General features: G+C 42.3%; 1 protein-coding gene across 6 annotated transcripts in view; it reads right to left on the bottom strand.

Annotated features, from left to right (window-relative positions):
• Positions 1-4332: 4332 nt before the first annotated feature.
• LOC106579242 (sodium-dependent neutral amino acid transporter B(0)AT2) overlaps positions 4333-20233 on the bottom strand; it is a 32459-nt gene continuing 16558 nt past the window's right edge. For all 6 annotated transcript variants that reach the window (XM_045702534.1, XM_014158966.2, XM_014158967.2 and 3 more), the window contains 10 exons: positions 19907-20064; positions 19347-19467; positions 16817-16992; positions 15932-16042; positions 15141-15382; positions 14777-14960; positions 14309-14510; positions 9790-9949; positions 7284-7446; positions 4333-6906 (listed from right to left, as the gene is read on the bottom strand). In XM_045702534.1, the coding sequence (XP_045558490.1) occupies positions 6565-6906; positions 7284-7446; positions 9790-9949; positions 14309-14510; positions 14777-14960; positions 15141-15382; positions 15932-16042; positions 16817-16992; positions 19347-19467; positions 19907-20064 (1859 nt within the window). In that variant the 3' untranslated portion in view covers positions 4333-6564. The remainder of the gene's footprint in view (positions 6907-7283; positions 7447-9789; positions 9950-14308; positions 14511-14776; positions 14961-15140; positions 15383-15931; positions 16043-16816; positions 16993-19346; positions 19468-19906; positions 20065-20233) is intronic.

Raw genomic sequence — 20233 nt, 5'->3', positions numbered from 1 at the left:
AAAAAGATATTAGAATGTATCGTGTGTGGATCTGCATCTGTGCATGCCGACTGACCAGTATGGTGGATGGAGTGAGGAAGCCGACTCCATCCATTATTTTGTTCTTTCCTCCTTGCAGCGTCATATGTATATTTGGGTTATGTGAGATCATCTGTAAGAGCCTTCGTGCCCAAACCTTTGCAGTGTGATAAATGTTAACTATTTGGACATGGGGCGGCAGGTAGCCTAGTGGTTAGAGTGTTGGACTAGTAACCGAAAGGTTGCAAGATTGAATCCCCGAGCTGACAAGGTAAAAATGTGTCATTCTGCCCCTGAACAAGGCTGTTCCTAGGCTGTCATTGAAAATAAGAATGTGTTCTTAACTGACTTGCCTAGTTAAATAAAGGTTAAACAAGTGTATGTAGAAAGGAAGAATATCGTATGCCTTTTGGAGCGAAATTCTGCAATTTAGGTGGTGAGCATGCAACCGAATCAGGAAGTGCCCTGTTAGGGTGAAGGAGACCAACGTGGCAAGAATATATAGGAGACTTGTCCAGCATGTCTCCTATCTGGAGGCAGTAAGAAGAATGGAAGGAAGTAATGTTTAAGAAACCATAGTAGTTGTCACCAACAGGATCCTGACATGTTGCATGTTAAAAAGGTGGACTTTGTATTGTTTATTGCATTGGTTGTAAACTGGACAGCGCTAACACTGTGAAATGCGGTGTTTGGTATTTGACAGGCATAATGGGACCCATGTCATCCAAAAAGTTATACTTTTAACTAATATGTCCTTAGAACATTCTTCCAAGAGTCTTGATGATCTTCCAGGTGCTTTTTGGCAAACTTGAGTCAAATTTTGTACGAGATGTGTCCCATAATGTCATGCTTGAAAACACACAAATGTCGCAGAGTTAAAGCCGTTCTGCATGCAAGTGGGCCAAAATGCCTCCACAGCGATGTGAGAGACTGATCAACAACTACAAGAAGCATTTAGTTGTCATTGCAGCTAAAGGTGGCGCAACCGGTTATTGAGTGTAAGGGGGCAATTACTTTTTCACACAGGGGAATTGGGTGTTGCATAACTTTGTTAATGAAATAAAATAAGTATACTTTTGTTTGTTATTTGTAAACTCAGGTTGGCTTTATCTAATTGTAGGTTTTGGTTGTGTAACAACACTGTTGGTGGAGAAGTGTGTCATGTGTAGTAGTACAAAACCAAGAGGCAGACAAGGCAGTTCAGCACTCAAAGGGGATGTATTAACTCAAAAATGGTTCACAGGTAGCTTGGGGAATCTTCATGTCCCAAAAGAATGTTCTCACAAAATAAGGCAAATACTCTAAATCAACAACTGGCCCTTTATGGCAGTAGCTGAACGTAAACTTAAATCACTGGGGAAGATAATATTTTACCCAGAGACTCAAACCTTTGATATTGGGTGCTTACTGGTGCAATGTTTGTGACACAGGTTCAAGATGTGCAGCTGCAGTCAATTAAGTCTATGTGGAGAGATGCCACACCTTATAATGAGTGGTTTAGGCACCAGGTGGGTCCAAATGCTGGTCTTTCCCACCCGTACACACCTCGGGTGCCAATACTTGAAGCTCTGATAACATTCAATATCAAAAATAGAGAAAATCTGAAAGGGGCAAATACTTTTAAACGGCACTGTACATGTTGGGGTATGCTATTCACAAGGACGTATTGTTCCGTCTCACGATTCCAGAGCATGAAACGGCACAGGGGATATTCAGTGTGCTGCATGGCTATATTGACGAAAACAGATTCCATGGGATCGAATGGTGGGCTTTTGCACAGATGGGGCTCCATCTATGGCGGTTAGGCAGGCAGGCCTCTGCACTCTTTATGAATGTGTTTCTTTCTGCCACATGGATGCATTGTATGATACATGAGAACAACTGGTGGCAAAAGAGCTAAGCACAGAACTCTGAGGTACACTGCAGCAGGTAACTTCGTACGTATGTGTACGTATGTGTGTATTATTTATAAGTCAAAAAATGGATGTAGCAACTTTAAGTCAAAAGTTTGAGAGTTTTTTTTTATCAGCATGAATTAGATTGAGCAATAAAAGCCCCACTTTTATTCCATAGGCTGGACTGTAGCCTACAAAAGCCTATTCCTACATTTTACCGTGATCCATCAAACCCATTTTGTGTGTCATCATAGTGGTCTCTGATTTGTGGTCAGACTTTTTATTTAACCTTTTATTTAACTAGGCAAGTCAGTTAAGACATTCTTATTTTACAATGATGGCCTACCCCGACCAAACCCGGACGACGCTGGCGGACCAATTGTGCGCCGCCCTATGGGACTCCCAATCACGGCCGGATGTGATACAGCCTGGATGGAACAAAAGGTGGAACAAACTTAAACTAGCGCCATTTTTTCAATGCTGATTTGAATGTCATTGAGAAAACAAGTGTCAAATATTATTTTTTTCTCGCAAACATCGTTTCTGAATTTAAAAGTAATCTAGTTTTTCAAAAGTATCTAATCTGATTACAATACTTTTGCTGGTAACGTAACGGTTTAGTTGCCATTTTTATAATCCGTTACTCTCCAACCCTGATTGTAAACTATATACTGTACATCAAACCACATCCACTGCGCGCACGCCTGTTCGCAAAACTGTGGAGATATGGGATCAGAGCATGACAATGTTCTATTTCACACCAAGGCTTAGTTATCAAGGGGGAGTGCTGGAAAGACTTTTCGCATTGAGAGGAACTGTTGTCATTCACAATGGATGTAAAACAAATGACTTGGTTGACTTTCTGTGTAATGAAAATAAAATGTATTCTTGCCTATGTAACAGGCTGGGAAACTGAACGCAAGCATGCACGGTAAATACAAAAACATTATACAGATTGACCGAATCAGTGGATTCAGAGGAAAGAATTCTTATTGAAGTCTTTCCTCCGCTGTTCATGTTTCTAACAGAAAACAGCATCAGTAAATGTCCCACACGAGGGATGACTGCTCACCAACACTTGGAAGAGCACTTTGGAACCACTTACCAATCCATTTGACTTTGATCCTGGCTAAATTGACATGCCGGTGTTGTCGAAAATCTCCCCCCTGACAGAATTCCCCCCCCGTTTCTGATTTTGTGGCTAGAGTCACTTTCTATAGGACAAACTTCGTCAGGATAGGCAACCGAAATTAATTAATGTATGTGTGTTATTAAACAGAGGGAGTAAAATGTTGGCAAGCAATACACATTTCAGAACAACTATGGCTGAATTATTATCCTTACGCTTTAAAAAATACTAGTCGAATAAGACATGGGAGAAATGACGAATTTTGGAAAATAAATGTATTTATAGACTAATACAAATCAGTAGCGGATTTAGGTACGGGCGACATCTTGCCAGGGGCCCCACGGGTCAACGCATTCACGGGTCATTATGGAGGAGTTTTAGTTCCTGACAAACCGAATACCCTGCAGTCTCCTTCTGAGCATTAATGCCTCGTTCAAAACAACTGGGAACTCGGAAAAAGACAGTTGAACGTTCAACCAACTCGACTTCCCAACCTAAGGATCAGTGACGTCATGATTTGGCCTCGTATTTTTTTAGAGTTCCCAGTTGTCTTGAAAGCACCATAAAACGCATGGTACCATTCGCCAGCTCATATCTTTGTGAAGCTGGATTCAGTGCTCTCGACTGCATTAAAACGACATTTCAATCCAGGTTGGATGTGACAGCAGAGGTAAGGTGCTCACTGTCGGCCACGCCCCCTGACGCGACATGCATCAAGCACACCCACCTCATTAGTGGGGGTGAGATAAAGGACGTTAGACTGCAATTGTCATAGCCCCACATTAACAGTATGCGATGGTGAAATAATCTACCGTTAGAATGTTTGTCAATTGACTGCCATAGCACCAAATAAAAAAAGTAAACATTGGCTGTTAATTACAATATCTTCATGTTTGGGGTCACGATAATTTTCAGATATCAAAATGGGGTCGTGGGCAAAAAACGTTTGTTTCTTAGACCAGGGGTTCCCAATCTGTTGCTGGTAAGGAACAGTCCGTTCCTCTTACTGGTATTGTCATGGCCCTGCCTAAATTTATAACCTTCAACTGTTGACCTTACCTCAAGTTCATTTCCACATCCCTCCTGGTCCTAGTTTCACAGGAACTGGCCTGCCTTAATCAGGAACTGAACTGTTGCGCTTTACTTCCTTCCTTAGAAATATTGATATTCAGCAATAACATGTTTGAACAACCTTCCTGTACTTCCCCTTGTCTCTCTAGTCACCCCTACATATAAATGTATTATAACCAATAAGTTCTAATATGGTAACAGGAATAAGTATATTTCAAGTTAAAACCCAAGTCAATAATTTATTAAATCCCAACATTTGTGGCAACTGCAGATAGACACTAAGACAGGGGTGTCAAATCAACCTTGGAGGGCCTAGTGCCTGCAGGTTTTTGGTTGTTCCTTTCAATTAAGCCCTATACAACCAGGTGTGAGGAGTTCCTTAATTCATCAATCAAATACAAGGAATGAGCAAAAACACTCAGCCCTCCACGGAATGAGTTTGACACCTGTGCTAAGGCAACAAAACATTTCAAATACAAGCACAAATCAGAAAAGTCAACCATAATTCTAGCCTGATGCTTTTCTTTTTTAAATAAAAAAAAAACACATACACTAAGGATAACTTTTTAAAAAAATATGGCTGAAACATTAAAAGTAGTACTTGCATTATATTACACATTTGTATAAATACACTTTCTCAAAGTACTATCTTAACACAATGTGAATAATGTAAAAAAAAAAATACTTAACATCAAATTCCATCTAAAAGTAAAGTGAAATGTACAGCGAGGTTCAAAAGTATTTGGACAGTAGCATTTCATAGACCCACTAAATCCTAGAGACTGACTCATGTGGAAGTGTTCAGAAACATTCTAATTTACATAAGTGACTCAAATGACAATTCACCATTCATTTATATTGGGCACAAAATAATCTGAAATACAACCAAAACAAACTGCAAATGCATCCAGCAAGTTTGTAGTCACAAGCTTGATGTAGCCAATGCATGCTAGGAATATGGGACCAAATATTGAACGTTTGACTACTTTAATACACAAGTGGATTTGTCCCCATACTTTGGTGGACTATGTACAAAAACGGTTCACCCGATATGGATCTAAATACCCACAAATTAAATCTGACATTCTGCACTTTAATCCCATAGATATTTTGAAAGTGCTGGAGTACAGGGCCAAAACAAAATTGTCACTGTCCAAATACTATTGGACCTTACTAAGTCAAGTTCATGGCTCATATCCTCAGACAAAATTCAGCATTGAGGATACGGCGCCACTTCGAAAAATGTCACTTACATTAAACTGAATCTAAACCAATAGGCTCAAGTAAAAGGAAGCTAAATTGTAACCATGTGAGTAAAGAAATCATTCACGCTCTGATGAATGTCTGACGACGGAAAGCGCAGCCTAAAGAAATTGATCCTGAGTGTGCGGAGATTCATTTTCCAACTTCACAAACAGGTGCTCGTGATCCTATACTGATTAAATTGATACTGTCACCTTACTACCAACTCGGCTTTGTCAATAAAATCCCTAAGGCTCAAACTGTTGTTTATAAGTGAGATGTGTTGCCAAAACGTTCAAACCTGCAACCCACCTATTGTGTTTTTCCACACCGTTATGTTTAACATCCCATACTTAGTTACAGATAAGGTCTTTACCGCCCCATATCATGAGCCTTAAGGACTGGAATATTCCCTTCCACCACAGGTTGGGCACAAAAGTATAGTTCCATTGATTGTGTTTCAAAGTGAAAAGCAGGAAAAATTACATATTACCAACAAAGTGGCACAATATACAATTTGGCAAGGATCGTTGACATTTAGGTTAAAGCAACAAAAAAAAAAACACTTGCCATTTTTCAAGTGCGTCGTATGGGAATTATTACTGAAGGCAAACAGGAAAATATTTTGTCACCCCTTTTGCATCTGCATTCACCAAGTTACCTCGACACATATTTGCAGGACATGTTACAGGGGCGGTCTGTGTAACTGCTTTCGCTTTGAAACACAATCGCACAGTGGAACTATACCTTTCCACCCAACCTGTGGTGGGAGGGAATATTCCAGTCCTTAAGAGTTATTTACCGCCCCATATCATGAGCCTTATCTGTAAGAAACCAAGTAAAGTGGTGTGGAAAAACACCTTAGGTGGGTTGCAGGTTTGAACATTTGAGGCAACGTCTTGGCAACACATATCTCCACATTTATGAACAACAGTTTGAGCCTTAGGGGTTTTTCACCTCTCTGGAATATAGCATAAAAAATGAAATGTAACCCAACATGGCTGCATTCATATTATTTAAAATAGAGAGAACATCTGAAAGCAGAGGATCTTTTAAAACTAGTAATTTTATCTTTAAAATATATTTTTCTATGTATACGTCAGTATACATTCTTTCGTGGTACCATGATGTAACATCTGACATCAAGCCAACTAGCAGCTCATATTTCCCTCTTAGTCCTTCTGTTGTTCTCTCCTCGTTTCCTCCCCCTCACACACTAGTTGAATCCTCTATATCTTCTGCCCCTTCCCTCTGTGGGAGGAGCCTGAGGTTCTCCTCGCCCAATGGCGAGGGAGAATCCTTAGGTATTCTATTCCTTTCCAGGTGTTCATCCAATAGGGCGGCTACGGGGGTGTCACACTCCACGGTGCTGCACTTAGTGTATACGCCCCCCATGTCGGTTCCCAGGCCACTTCCTATGGAGTTGCGTCTAGCTCGGTTTCTCAGGGTGGAGTGGATGTAGCCCAGGGGAACAGGCAACGTGGCGAATATGATCAAAACAGCCAAGACGCCCAGGGCCCAGTCAGGGTAGTCCAGAGTCACCTCTGAGGCCTGAGGGAGAAACCGAGATGATTAAATACAATTATAAACTGGGTGGTTCGAGCACCGAATGCTGATTGGTTGACAGCCGTGGTATAATCAGACCGTACACAACAGGTACGACGAAATGTTTATTTTAACTGCTCTAATTACATTTCTAACCAGTTTATAATATCAATAAGGCACCTCAGGGGTTTGTTATTATATGGACAATATACCATGGCTAAATACCATGGCTAAGGCTGTGTCCAGGCACTCCGCGTTGCATCATGCATAAGGACAACCCTTAGCCGTGGTATATTGGCCATATACCACACCCTCTGGCCTTATTGGTTAAATATAATACGATCCAAAGTGAGAGGACAATGAGCAGCCTAGCGTTGCCTAACCGTTTCTCTGTTCCAGGCAGTGTAGGTGGGCCGTTTGAAGCACATCTTTAGCAGGCTGGCTCCCAGCAGTCCCAGCATGGCCAGCAGACACACATACTTCCACAGGTACTTATACACCACAGGGGGGCGCCAGTGCAGCATCTTCTCTATGTCATCAAGGAACCTGATCGTTCAGATATACAAGGCAATGATCAGTGAGAGACCAGTGGAAACAGACAGACACAGCGAGTCAACCTGAAGGATCAATGTTTTAAATCCACATTTGGAGCCACTTTCGTTCTACCTTGAATAATTCAAGTATGATTACATTTCTTCATTAACCTGTTAGGGCTAGGGGGCAGTATTGACACGGCTGGATAAAAAAACATAACCGATTTAACCTCTTGGGGCTAGGTGGGACGCTAGCGTGCCACCCGTGGTGCACTCCATCAACAGCAGGTGCATTTCAAGAGCGGCAAATTTGAATCCAAATAAATGTCAAAATTCAAATTTTTCAAAAATACAACTATGTTACACCATTTGAAAGATAAACATCTCCTGCATATTCTAGTTACTGGGTAGGATTAGTAACCAGATTAAATCGGGTACATTTTTTTTATCCAGACGTGCAAATGCTGCCCCCTAGACCCAACAGGTTAATCTGGTTACCACTCCTACCCAGTAACTAGAATATGCATATACTTATTACATATGGATAGAAAACACCCTAAATTTTCTAAAACTGTTTGAATGGTGTCTGTGAGTATAACAGAACTCATTTGGCAGGCAAAACCCTGAGACATTTTCTGACAGGAAGTGGATACCTGATGTGTTGTATTGCCTTTAAACCTATCCCATTGAAAAACACAGGGGCTGAGGAATATTTTGGCACTTCCTATTGCTTCCACTAGATGTCACCAGCCTTTACAAAGTGTTTTGAGTCTTCTGGAGGGAGATCTGACCGAACAAGAGCCATGGAACGATGATGTCCCATTAGACACCTGGCGCGCGAGTTCATGTTGGGTACCCTCGTTCCAATACGTTATAAAAGAGTATGCATTCGTCCACCTTGAATATTATTCATGTTCTGGTTAAAAAAGGCCCTAATGATTTATGCTATACAACGTTTGACATGTTTGAACGAACGGAAATATATTTTTTCCCCTCGTTCATGACGAGAAGTCCGGCTGGCTTAGATCATGTGCTAACAAGACGGAGATTTTTGGACATAAATGATGAGCTTTTTTGAACAAAACTACATTCGTTATGGACCTGTGATACCTGGAAGTGACATCTGATGAAGAGAATCAAAGGTAATGGATTATTTACATAGTATTTTCGATTTTAGATCTCCCCAACATGACGTCTAGTCTGTATCGCAACGCGTATTTTTCTGGGCGCAGTGCTCAGATTATTGCAAAGTGTGATTTCCCAGTAAGGTTATTTTTAAATCTGGCAAGTTGATTGCGTTCAAGAGATGTAAATCTATAATTCTTTAAATGACAATATAATATTTTACCAATGTTTTCTAATTTTAATTATTTAATTTGTGACGCTGACTTGACTGCCGGTTATTGGAGGGAAACGATTTCCTCAACATCAATGCCATAGTAAAACGCTGTTTTTGGATATAAATATGAACTTGATAGAACTAAAAATGCATGCATTGTCTAACATAATGTCCTAGGAGTGTCATCTGATGGAGATTGTAAAAGGTTAGTGCATCATTTTAGCTGGTTTTATGGTTTTGGTGACCCTGTCTTTGAATTGACAAAACATTACACACAACTCTTGTAAATGTACTGTCCTAACATACTCTAAATTTATGCTTTCGCCGTAAAACCTTTTTGAAATCGTAAAACGTGGTTAGATTAAGGAGATGTTTATCTTTCAAAGGGTGTAAAATAGTTGTATGTTTGAAAAATTTGAATTTTGACATTTATTTGGATTCAAATTTGCCGCTCTTGAAATGCACCTGCTGTTGATGGAGTGCACCACGGGTGGCACGCTAGCGTCCCACCTAGCCCATAGAGGTTAAAGATATTCTTCGGTACTTTTGTACCATTTTTAGCCAGTAGTTCTGAAAGTAGCACCCACGTGCCAAAAGTGGTCCCTGAATTTCAGATAAGTGCACCATGTCATAGCTCTCTCTCTGGCTCTACTGTGTGTGTGTGTCTTGCTAGCTGTCACTCAAATGGCGAGGGGCTGAAGCTCATTGGCTGTAACTCGAATTGCTAGGGGGCTGGCCCATGTGGGGGAAAATGGCACCGCACATCTTCCAAAAAACAATTGCTTTAAAACTAGGGACTTCGTGGCTAATTTAGGTAATATACTCATAGATTATGCATGTATGAACTACACATTGACACATCACTAAAAAGGGGAGGTTTCAAAAATACTTACTAGTCGCCAAAGCACCGGAGGATGTCTTTAATGAATATTCCGCTTTCGTGAAATAAATTGTCTCATCTAATTTCTGAAGTGTGCCATGCGGTTTATGCAGTCACTGTAGCTAATAGGTTCTTACCGGTCAGCGCCGTACACCCAGGACACGCTGAAACACTCAAACACCACCACGATGATGAGGGGCAGGGTGGCGGAGTAGTCGTCAAACATCATCACAAAGTAGTTCCCACAGCGCTGCGTGAACAGCATGCCAATCAGGAAGCCGATGATGCAGCTACACACTGGGGGACAGAGGGAGAACATTACAGATCCCACACAGATATACTGGGCATATTTACTAAAGAGGAGTCAGGACTAACAGTCAGGCCCCATTATGATGCCATCTTATAAAACGTGACCGCATATTAAAATTTGGTTTGCGCCTAGGCGAAGCGAACGTCTGTGCCTCGCATACTCTCTGAAAAGACCTTTGCTTGAAAAACAAGAAAAAAAGTGCCAATGTTTGTCCTTCTTGACACCATAGCAACAATTTCGCCAGGATACACTTCCTCAAAATAGACAAATCAAAAAATCTGTAATTCATTGATGTTTTTACCAAGCAGGCCTTAGTCAGGCAAATTTACATTTAACTAAAGATGTTTGGTGCAGTATTTCTCAAGTGAATTTTTTTGGCATGAAAACTAGTCCTCTCTCATTAAATTACAAACACTTAATTGAAGAATCCCGTCCATAGGTCCCACTCCTACTGGGAGTAGTAAGTACTGTTGACCAATCACCGACGAAGGGGCGTAGACTTCGGGCTACCGAACTTCGACTGTTTTTCAAATCCTTTTTGAAATACTGACAGTCTAAACACCAATTACAAGTTACCAAATCGGATGTGTTTGTTCAGACAGCAGTCATTTGCTGACATGGCTACACTAGTTGTCATAGTAACGACAGCGTGTTGTTACGGATACAGGTATCCTGTGTGTGTATTTTCTTTCCTTCTGCCCTGAAGACACACCTGCTTCTTTTCTCTTACCCAATCACATCCCCTTGGTTTAAAAAGCCAGTCAGTTTTCTCAATAGCTCAATCTCTCTGAATCTCTCTCTTTGGATTGAGCTCTTTTGTTTTTTTGCTCCTACATGTCACATTTGTTTGGTATTATGTGAGTATGTTTTGTTATGGTGTTTGACTGTTGGTGTGATGGTAGGAAAAGGGGGTACCAAGCCAAGTCGCCCATGGGCATACATTACCCGTAGGAATACTTTGCCTAAGAACACTAGTTAGAACTGGGCAGACCACCCGCTGTATTTTATTGGTTAGTTAGCTAGCTGTATTGAAGCAGACAAGTCTAGCTTAGGGGTGTTTTTGGATATTTGTTTCTTTCCTTGGGTCCAGCTCAGCCCCTCCCCCCCCCTCCCCATTACTGTGTGTTTAAACAATGAACCATGAGTGTTTGACGGTAGATTTAAGTTGTCTGTGGTTATTAGTTCTCACTGTTCCTTTTCACTGTTATAATTTGCATGCGTTACATTACGGGTCTCGTATCCATCCACCCTAGACTGCAGGGCCAAAGGGATTCGTAACACGTGTGCACAGTGGTGGTGGTTGTTAACTCGAAATGACACACTGACAAGGTTCCAGTTTAACAACGTTTACTAAACTGTATTAGCACACTACATGGTTGCCATTGCACTCAGGCCAGGTTCATCAACAACGACTGACTGCTGCGCAGGCGCACTAATAAGAGTGATAGCCCCATAATAATAGAAATATAGGGATACTTAAAAACAAGTTAAGTGGTGCTCGTGCTTCCCATCACTCATGTAGCCTGCCATGGACGTTTCCCAGTTTTTTAAATGTTCAAAATCATAATGTAAGAACACTTAAAGCCTCAAAGGAAAAGATGCACCCCTCTTTCAAAACTTGAGACATTTGTGGCATTTGGTTGTGATAAAACTGCACATTTTAGAGTCGCCTCGTGTCCCCGGCACAAGGTGCACCTGTGTAATGATCATGACGTTTAATCAGCTTCTTGATATGCCACACCTGTCCGGTGGATTATCTTGGCAAAGGAGAAATGCTCATTAACAGGAAGGTAAACAAATTTGGGCACAACATTTCAGAAATTAGCTTTTTGTGAGAATGGAACATTTCTGGGATCTTATTTCAGCTCATGAAACATGGGATGAACATTTTACATGTTGCGTTTATATTTCTGTTCAGTATAGCTAGCTAGCCGTTTAGCTTTATAGCACATTCAATAATTTGTTTGTAAACAATTAACAAGCTAGTTAGATACTACATGTTCTTGTAAAAACTGTCAGAGTAGCTAGCAAGCAACAAGACATGCCAAATAAGTCTAAAAACCACTTGAGGCCAAATAAATCCGATTTGACCGTTCAGACAAGTCGCATGGACAGGAATCAGATTTATATCTGATTTCAAACCACCTACGAAGGTGGAACAATATTGGATTTGAGACACTTGACTGCCAACGTGAATAAGCCTTTATTGTACTTGACCTCTATAGTTTTCTTCCAGTGGTTCCCAAATAGGGTTTAATACCGGTAAACAGTATCCCGAGATTTCGACCAAGCTCCTTCCTGTTTCCTGAGAAAAATAATGACGGGACCAATAATATACAATTGCTATACCACACTAATGCAAAATGGGCACGTGCGATTAGCTACATGAACTGGACATAACTCTGGCTTCATTCATACATAAGACCAGTCATCACAACGCTAACAGCCTGCCATATTTACTCGACATAAAGTCCCCAATAGAATACTTCATGGCTTGAATTGCTGAATTTCATGAATAGGCTAAACGAGACCCGACACAGTTACGGTAGACAATCTCCATACTACCAGTGTGGCAGAGGCTCAATATGTGCGCTACTCGCTCACTGTTAACAAAACGGCTGATACACTGGGTCCGAAATAGGGTAGACATTTGCAACATTGTTCCATGATGTTACACTACAAGAGCATGGCGGACTTAGATTCACTAGGAATTGATCAACCGCGGCGTTATCCATTGTGCTGAATCTCCGCTCCATGCTTTGTTTAGAGGAGAATCTGATATGTTCCCAGTCACTCTATAAGCAGGTTATCATACAGTAAAAACAGAATTTTCACTAGGCTGTAATAACCTCAACAATTTACCAGTTGGCCAACAGTGCTTCAGATTCCTACATAAAAACTAGGCTACATCAACAAAATATGGTGGTGCCTTGGATTAAATTGCAACAAATACTGACCCTTCTATTTTTCAACATTTTTTGTTACGTTACAGCCCTATTTAAATCTTTTTTTTTTAATCCTCATCAATCTACACAAAATACCCCATAATGACAAAGGGAAAACAGGTTTTTAGAAATGGTTTGCAAATGTATTAAAAATTAAAAACAATTACCTTATGTAAATACGTATTCAGACCCTTTGCTATGAGACTTGAAATTAAGCTCAGGTGCATCCTGTTTCCATTGATTATCCTTGATGTTTCTACGACTTGATTGGAGTCCACCTGGCGTAAATTAAATTGATTGGACATCATTTGGAAAGGCACACACCTGTCTATATAAAGGTCCCACAGTTGACAGTGCAAATCAAAGCAAAAACCAAGCCATGAAGTAGACGGAATTGTCCATAATCCTCCGAGACAGGATTATGTCGAGGAACAGATCTGGGGAAGGGTACCAAAACATTTCTGCCCACTGCTTGTGCAGCACCGAAGGTGCTTCAACAAAGTACTGAGTATAGGGTCTAAATATTTATTTAAATGTGATTTCAATTTCTAAACACCTGTTTTTGCTTTGTCATTGAGGTATTGTGTGTAAATTGATGAGAGAAAAAAAACAATTTAATCCACTTTAGAATAAGGCTGTAACTTAACAAAATGTGGAAAAAGTCAAGGGGTCTGAATACTTTCCCAATGCACTGTACATCAAACAGTTTGATCAATGTGTATATTTCTCGATTTACAGTGTAGTATAGTTATGTCAGATTTTTCCGCTGGAATTATTATTTCTAAATTGCAGTTCCGTTTTGAACGGGAATCTATCAATTTTCTCGTCAACGAAAATTGGTAGATAAAAAAATATATTCACAAACTTGGTCAGAAACTCACGTTAGGCTGCCTGACTGGGTTACGAGAAACTCTTTACCTGTGAGTATGGTCTTGTTGTACCTGTGAGTATGGTCTTGTTGTACCTGTGAGTATGGTCTTGTTGTACCTGTGAGTATGGTCTTGTTGTACCTGTGAGTATGGTCTTGTTGTAGCTGTGAGTATGGTCTTGTTGTACCTGTGAGTATGGTCTTGTTGTACCTGTGAGTATGGTCTTGTTGTACCTGTGAGTATGGTCTTGTTGTACCTGTGAGTATGGTCTTGTTGTACCTGTGAGTATGGTCTTGTTGTACCTGTGAGTATGGTCTTGTTGTACCTGTGAGTATGGTCTTGTTGTACCTGTGAGTATGGTCTTGTTGTACCTGTGAGTATGGTCTTGTTGTACCTGTGAGTATGGTCTTGTTGTACCTGTGAGTATGGTCTTGTTGTACCTGTGAGTATGGTCTTGTTGTACCTGTGAGTATGGTCTTGTTGTACCTGTGAGTATGGTCTTGTTGTACCTGTGAGTATGGTCTTGTTGTACCTGTGAGTATGGTCTTGTGGCGCTTCAGCACTTTGAAGTTGTCGGTGAGGGGTGTGAGGATGCCCTCCATGGTGCCGAACATGGTGCTAAGACCCAGGTTGAGCAGCATGAGGAAGAACAGGGCTGACCAGAAGGGACTGCCCGGGAACAGAGTCATGGCCTCTGTGAAGGCTATGAACGCCAGCCCTGTGCCCTCCACACCCTGCGAGAGAGGCCAAAGGGGAGATTTACATTTATCGTGACATAGCATCTCAACAGATCCAAACTTTACCTTTACATTTTATATACACATTTTAGCAATAAACCTACTAAAATGTAATTTGTTAATTCATAATGAGTGGGAGGCGCAACAAACAGGCAGGTTAGTTTGGTTTCCAAATAAAGAGGGCAAAGCTGTAACTCAAAGAATATAGAGAGTGAGATGCAGTAAAAGAAGAGGCAAACTTGAACGCAAGATCAACCGTTTACCTTGTTCATCACATTCTCCAGGCTGCAGTCGGTGAGGTTGCCAGGGACCTTGGCTCCGTGAACATTGAACCACTCCCTGTAGGCCTCCAGGAGGTCCAAGCTGGGGTCAGAGATGTTGAACACGGGCAGCAGGTCCCGGTCAAGAGGGCCCACTGAGAACTGCTCCGACAGCTTCTCCAAGTTCCTGAGAGAGGGGAGGGTGGAGAACAAGCAGTCAGTTCATTGTACATTTTAGCAACGGCCCAGAGTTTTCTGACCGAGTAGGTATGACATTTAACAGATTACTCCAACTGGTGGCCCGTGGGCGATTTTATTTGGCCCCCAAGTTCTGAGCAAAAAACCCCCACAAAAAAAGCACACTCACTGAGTCACGCAGCGCATGGCGACTTCCCTGGCGCGGAAGCCCAGCACGGCGAACACCACCAGCGTGGCGAGGACAGAGGTGAGAAAGTTGATGGTGGAGACAGTGAGGGCGTCGCGGTGGCAGTTGTTGCTACGTGGGTTGTAGGAGGAATAGGCGATGACCGAGCCAAAGCCCAGGCCCAGGGCGAAGAAAACCTGCGTTGCTGCCTGGCGCCACACCTGCACCTCACCCCAGATCTCCAGCTGGAGGGAGAAAAGAGGGGGGGTGAAGAGAGCGAGGGGAAAAAAAGAGCGAGGGGGAGAGAGTCAGTGGAGAAACAAAGTCAGTTAACCCTGCTAGATTTCTGCCCCGGTCAACTGTAAGAGCTGTTATTATGAAGTGGAAAAGTCTAGGAGCAACACCGGCTCAGATGCAAAGTGGTAGGCCACACAAGCTCACAGAACGGGACCGCCGAGCACTGAAGCGTGTAAAATACGTCTGTTGCAACACTCACTACCGAGTTCCAAACTGCCTCTGGAAGCAAGTCACCACAGCAATGTTCCAACGTCTAATGGAAAGTCTTTCATATTAATGTCCATGATTTTGGAATGAGATGTTCAATGAGCAGGTGTCCACATACACTACATGACCAAAATGTATCTAGTTTGTTAATTGCCATGGTTTCAAAAGCTGAGAAATTATGAACCACATACCCCTTTGGAGCAAATCAGAAGAACAGTTACCAAACACACTAACAGGGTTTGTTATAAGTGTGTGCTTAAGCAGGCGTGCTGGGTGGATGATGATGATACCTTAGGGTAGAACATGTACTTGATGCCCTCTGCAGCCCCTTCCAGCATCAGCCCTCTGATGAGGAAACACAGCAGCACCACATAGGGGAAGACCGAGGAGAAATACATCACCTTGGACGAGAAGAGGAGGAGGGGTAGATAAGGCTTACAGCAGGGAAAACGGTCATTTATAACAGGGATGCAAACTGGTGAGGGCCCAAAAATGTGACACTTTTTTTCACTGAATCACGCAGAAAATCCCTGCTAGGGGGGAAATGTAGGTTTTAACTAATTAAACAACAAACAATATGATCTACATGATCAGTCTGTGTGTGAAATAAAAAGTGGTTAATGTGAACCTAACTCACAGCTAAAAAATGTAAAGAAAGCAATCCGATGTTATTTGTTGCATTGACTTTACTGCAAATGACAGTCAAGTCTTGAGAAAAAAACAATACACTAATATTGCAGTTAGCCATGACAGCCTTTATAATAGAATGCTTGTGACCACGCACACATCTAAATACTGCATTTGGGAAAAAAACATATTACGTAGAACTAGAATGAAACAATCAGGTATTCTATTTCTGCTCTATTACAGTGGCCACTATAGTAGACATCGATCAAGTGCACAAGGCTGCATATGTGCAAAAATACCGTTCACTGAGTAAAACATTAAATAATCCCCCCTCACTCACACACGTTACTGTCAAGTTCAACACAACAAAAGCAATATCTTTGGGCTACACTGCACATCATACACTTTCTGCCTGTGGACATCTGTTCTACAATGTGCCAGCAGATCATGATTCCCTTTGTTGGCATAATTGACCTCTTTCAGTATGGAATCACTTGGGAGTTAGTGGATTTTGGACAAACTTCCCCTTTAAGCAGAACATTCAGTACCTTGGCAGAGGATTTGATGCCCTTGAACATGCCCAAGCAGACGATGGTCCAGGCAGCCAGCAGGCAGCAGGTGATGACAAGGTTAAACTCGCCCATCTCGTTGATGGAGTCGGTGATGTTAAGAGCCTTCCGGAACCAGAAGTAGGTGGTAGCACCGCTGGCCTCACATTCCTTCACTGAGATTAAGAAACAAAGCAATGGTCAGGTGAAAATGTTAGGCAAAGAATATGGAAGAAGATTGTTGCAGCCGAAATGACAACTTATTCCTTATATAGTACACTTTATGTGCCGCCTTGCTCAAAAGTAGTGCACTATATAGGGCAGGGATGGGCAACTGGTGGTCCCCGAGGATCAATTTCCACACAAAAAAAGTTATATATAGTATAAATATTTGTGGGGAACTCGGTCGGGGTCTCAACTGACTGTTTGTCGACAGTTAGAATACAGCAGGTGCAATTTCGAAACGTGGTTGCGCATCAGAGTGCTACAGTCACTCAATTAGCTCATGTCAGCAAAAAACATTTGGCTGGTAAAGCATGGTCGAATTACCGATGGGGGGGTTCATTCACCATCAAATATCATAAAAAAACTGAAGACATTTGGCTCCACCCTATAGTAAAATATTAAATTGCAAATATATATATTTTTTTCCCGCTGTCAATGTGGGTACTGCAGACCTACGAGCTACTGTGGCCACTCATGATGAGTTCAGATTTTTTGTGGGCCCCACCCACATCAAAGTTGCCCATCCCTGGCCGGTGTGTTTACGGACATATCAATCCTTATATCATATCAATCCTTATCCCAGTCTGCTGTCCCCACATGCTTCAAGAGGGCCACCATTGTTCCTGTTCCCAAGAAAGCTAAGGTAACTGAGCTAAATGACTACTGCCCCGTAGCACTCACTTCCATCATCATGAAGTGCTTTGAGAGAGTAGTCAAGGACCATATCACCTCCACCATACCTGACACCCTAGACCGAGTCCAACTTGCTTACCGCCCCAATAGGTCCACAGACGACGCAATCGCCATCACACTGCCCTATCCCATCTGGACAAGAGGAATACCTATATGAGAATGCTGTTCATCGATTACAGCTCAGCATTTAAAACCATAGTACCCTCCAAACTCGTCATCAAGCTCGCCCTGTGCAACTGGGTCCTGGACTTCCTGATGGGCCGCCACCAGGTGGTGAGGGTAGGTAACAACATCTCCACCCCGCTGATCCTCAACACTGGGGCCCCACTAGGGTGCGTTCTCAGCCCTCTCCTGTACTCCCTGTTCACCCACGACTGCGTGGCCATGCACACCTCCAACTCAATCATCAAGTTTGCAGACGACACTACAGCTTGATTACCAACAACGATGAGACGGCCTACAGGGAGGAGGTGAGGGCCCTCGGAGTGTGGTGTCAGGAAAATAACCTCACACTCAACGTCAACAAAACAAAGGAGATGATTGTGGACTTCAGGAAACAGCAGAGGGAGCACCCCCCTATCCACATCAACGGGACAGTAGTGGAGATGGTAGAAAGTGACGGACAAACTGAAATGGTCCTGCCACACAGACAGCGTGGTGAAGAAGGCGCAGCAGCGCCTCTTCAACCTCAGGAGGCTAAAGAAATTTGACTTGACACAAAAAAACACTCAAACTTTTACAGATGCACAATCGAGAGCATCCTGTCGGGCTGTATCACCGCCTGGTACGACAGCTGCTCCGCCCATAACCGTAAGGCTCTCCAGAGGGTAGTGAGGTCTGCACAACGCATCACCGGGGGCAAACTACCTGCCCTCCATGACACCTACACCACCCGATGTCACAGGAAGGCCAAAAAGATCAAGGACAACAACCACCCGAGCCACTGCCTGTTCACCCCACTATCATCCAGAAGGCGAGGTCAGTACAGGTGCATCAAAGCTGGAACCGAGAGACTGAAAAACAGCTTCTATCTCAAGGCCATCAGACTGTTAAACAGCCATCACTAACATTGAGTGGCTGCTGCCAACATACTGACTCAACTCCAGCCACTGGAAAAATTGATGTAATAAATGTATCACTAGCCACTTTAAACAATGCCACTTCATATAATGTTTACATACGCTACATTACTCATCTCATATGAATATACTGTACTCTATACCATCTTGCCATCTTAATGTAATGTATCACTAGCCACTTTAAACAATGCCACTTTATATACCCTACATTACTCATCTCATATGTATATACTGTACTCTATACCATCCACTGCATCTTGCCTATGCCGTTCTATACCATCACTCATTCATATATTTTTTTATGTACATATTCTTATTCATTTCTTTACACTTGTGTGTATAAGGTAATTGTTAGGTTAGATTACTCGTTGGATATTACTGCATTGTCGGAACTAGAAGCACAAGCATTTCACTACACTCGCATTAACATCTGCTAACCATGTGTATGTGACAAATAACAATTTGATTTGAACGGAATACGACGGCTTTTTAGACACAGCTGATGGGTCGTTGCTATGGGAGTGTTTACTTACCAGTTATGTTACCGTGTTCAGGACACTCTTGCCACGGTAGTGGATACTGAAATGAGTTTCCTAAGTAGAAAAGGCTCCAGCCGATGATCACGTTGTAGTAGAGAGCAACAAAAAAACACACCTGAAAAGGAGAAGTTTACATGGGTTAGTAACACATTGTTGTCTCCCTCAGGATCTCCTACCAGGCATTTCATGTTCATACGACACCCTGATATTTATAACATGTTGGGGATACAAATTTGAACTCAATTAGAACGCCCTCCAGTCTAGTGATGTTATGTAAAGTCAAATGCAATGCGCCAATAGGATTTCAAATCTCGTGCTCAAACTGAAGCATTGCTAATCCTTGACCTTGGGCCATGTGGGGTCAGGTCAGGTGTATTCATTACGGAATCCGTATAAAAACAAAACGATAGAAACTCATTTGCTCTGGGACAAATTCAGGTAAATCCTCCCTGTTTCGTTTAAGAGAGTTTTTGCAACAGAATTGGCGTAATGAATCCGACCCAGGTGACCGCGTTTGTATGACTAGCGGACAGCTACATTGTTAAATCTCTCACCACACAGCTGGAGTAGCCGATCCCCGCCAGCTTGGGAGAGATGTGCTTCCACACCCCGATGCTGCCCTGCCGGATGGACTGACCAGCCGCCAGCTCCAGGAAGAACAGGGGAATGCCCACCAGGATCATGAGCAGCACGTACAAGAGGAGAAAGGCCCCTGTGGGAAGGAGAAAAAGATAGAAGTGTTCACGAGGGCTAAAAACAAAACTGGCCTTGTGCCAAGTGTTAGTTAATATGACAGTGAGGATAGTAATTGAATCATATTAGCAAATCCATTAGGACATTTGAAGATGCACTAAAAAGGCATACTGAGTTATTGTTTTCCA

Source organism: Salmo salar, chromosome ssa19 (genome assembly GCF_905237065.1).
Source record: "Salmo salar chromosome ssa19, Ssal_v3.1, whole genome shotgun sequence".
In the NCBI taxonomy this organism is placed as follows: Eukaryota; Metazoa; Chordata; class Actinopteri; order Salmoniformes; family Salmonidae; genus Salmo; species Salmo salar.
Note: the sequence above shows the minus strand (reverse complement) of the source record. Positions and strands in the feature narration are given on the sequence as shown.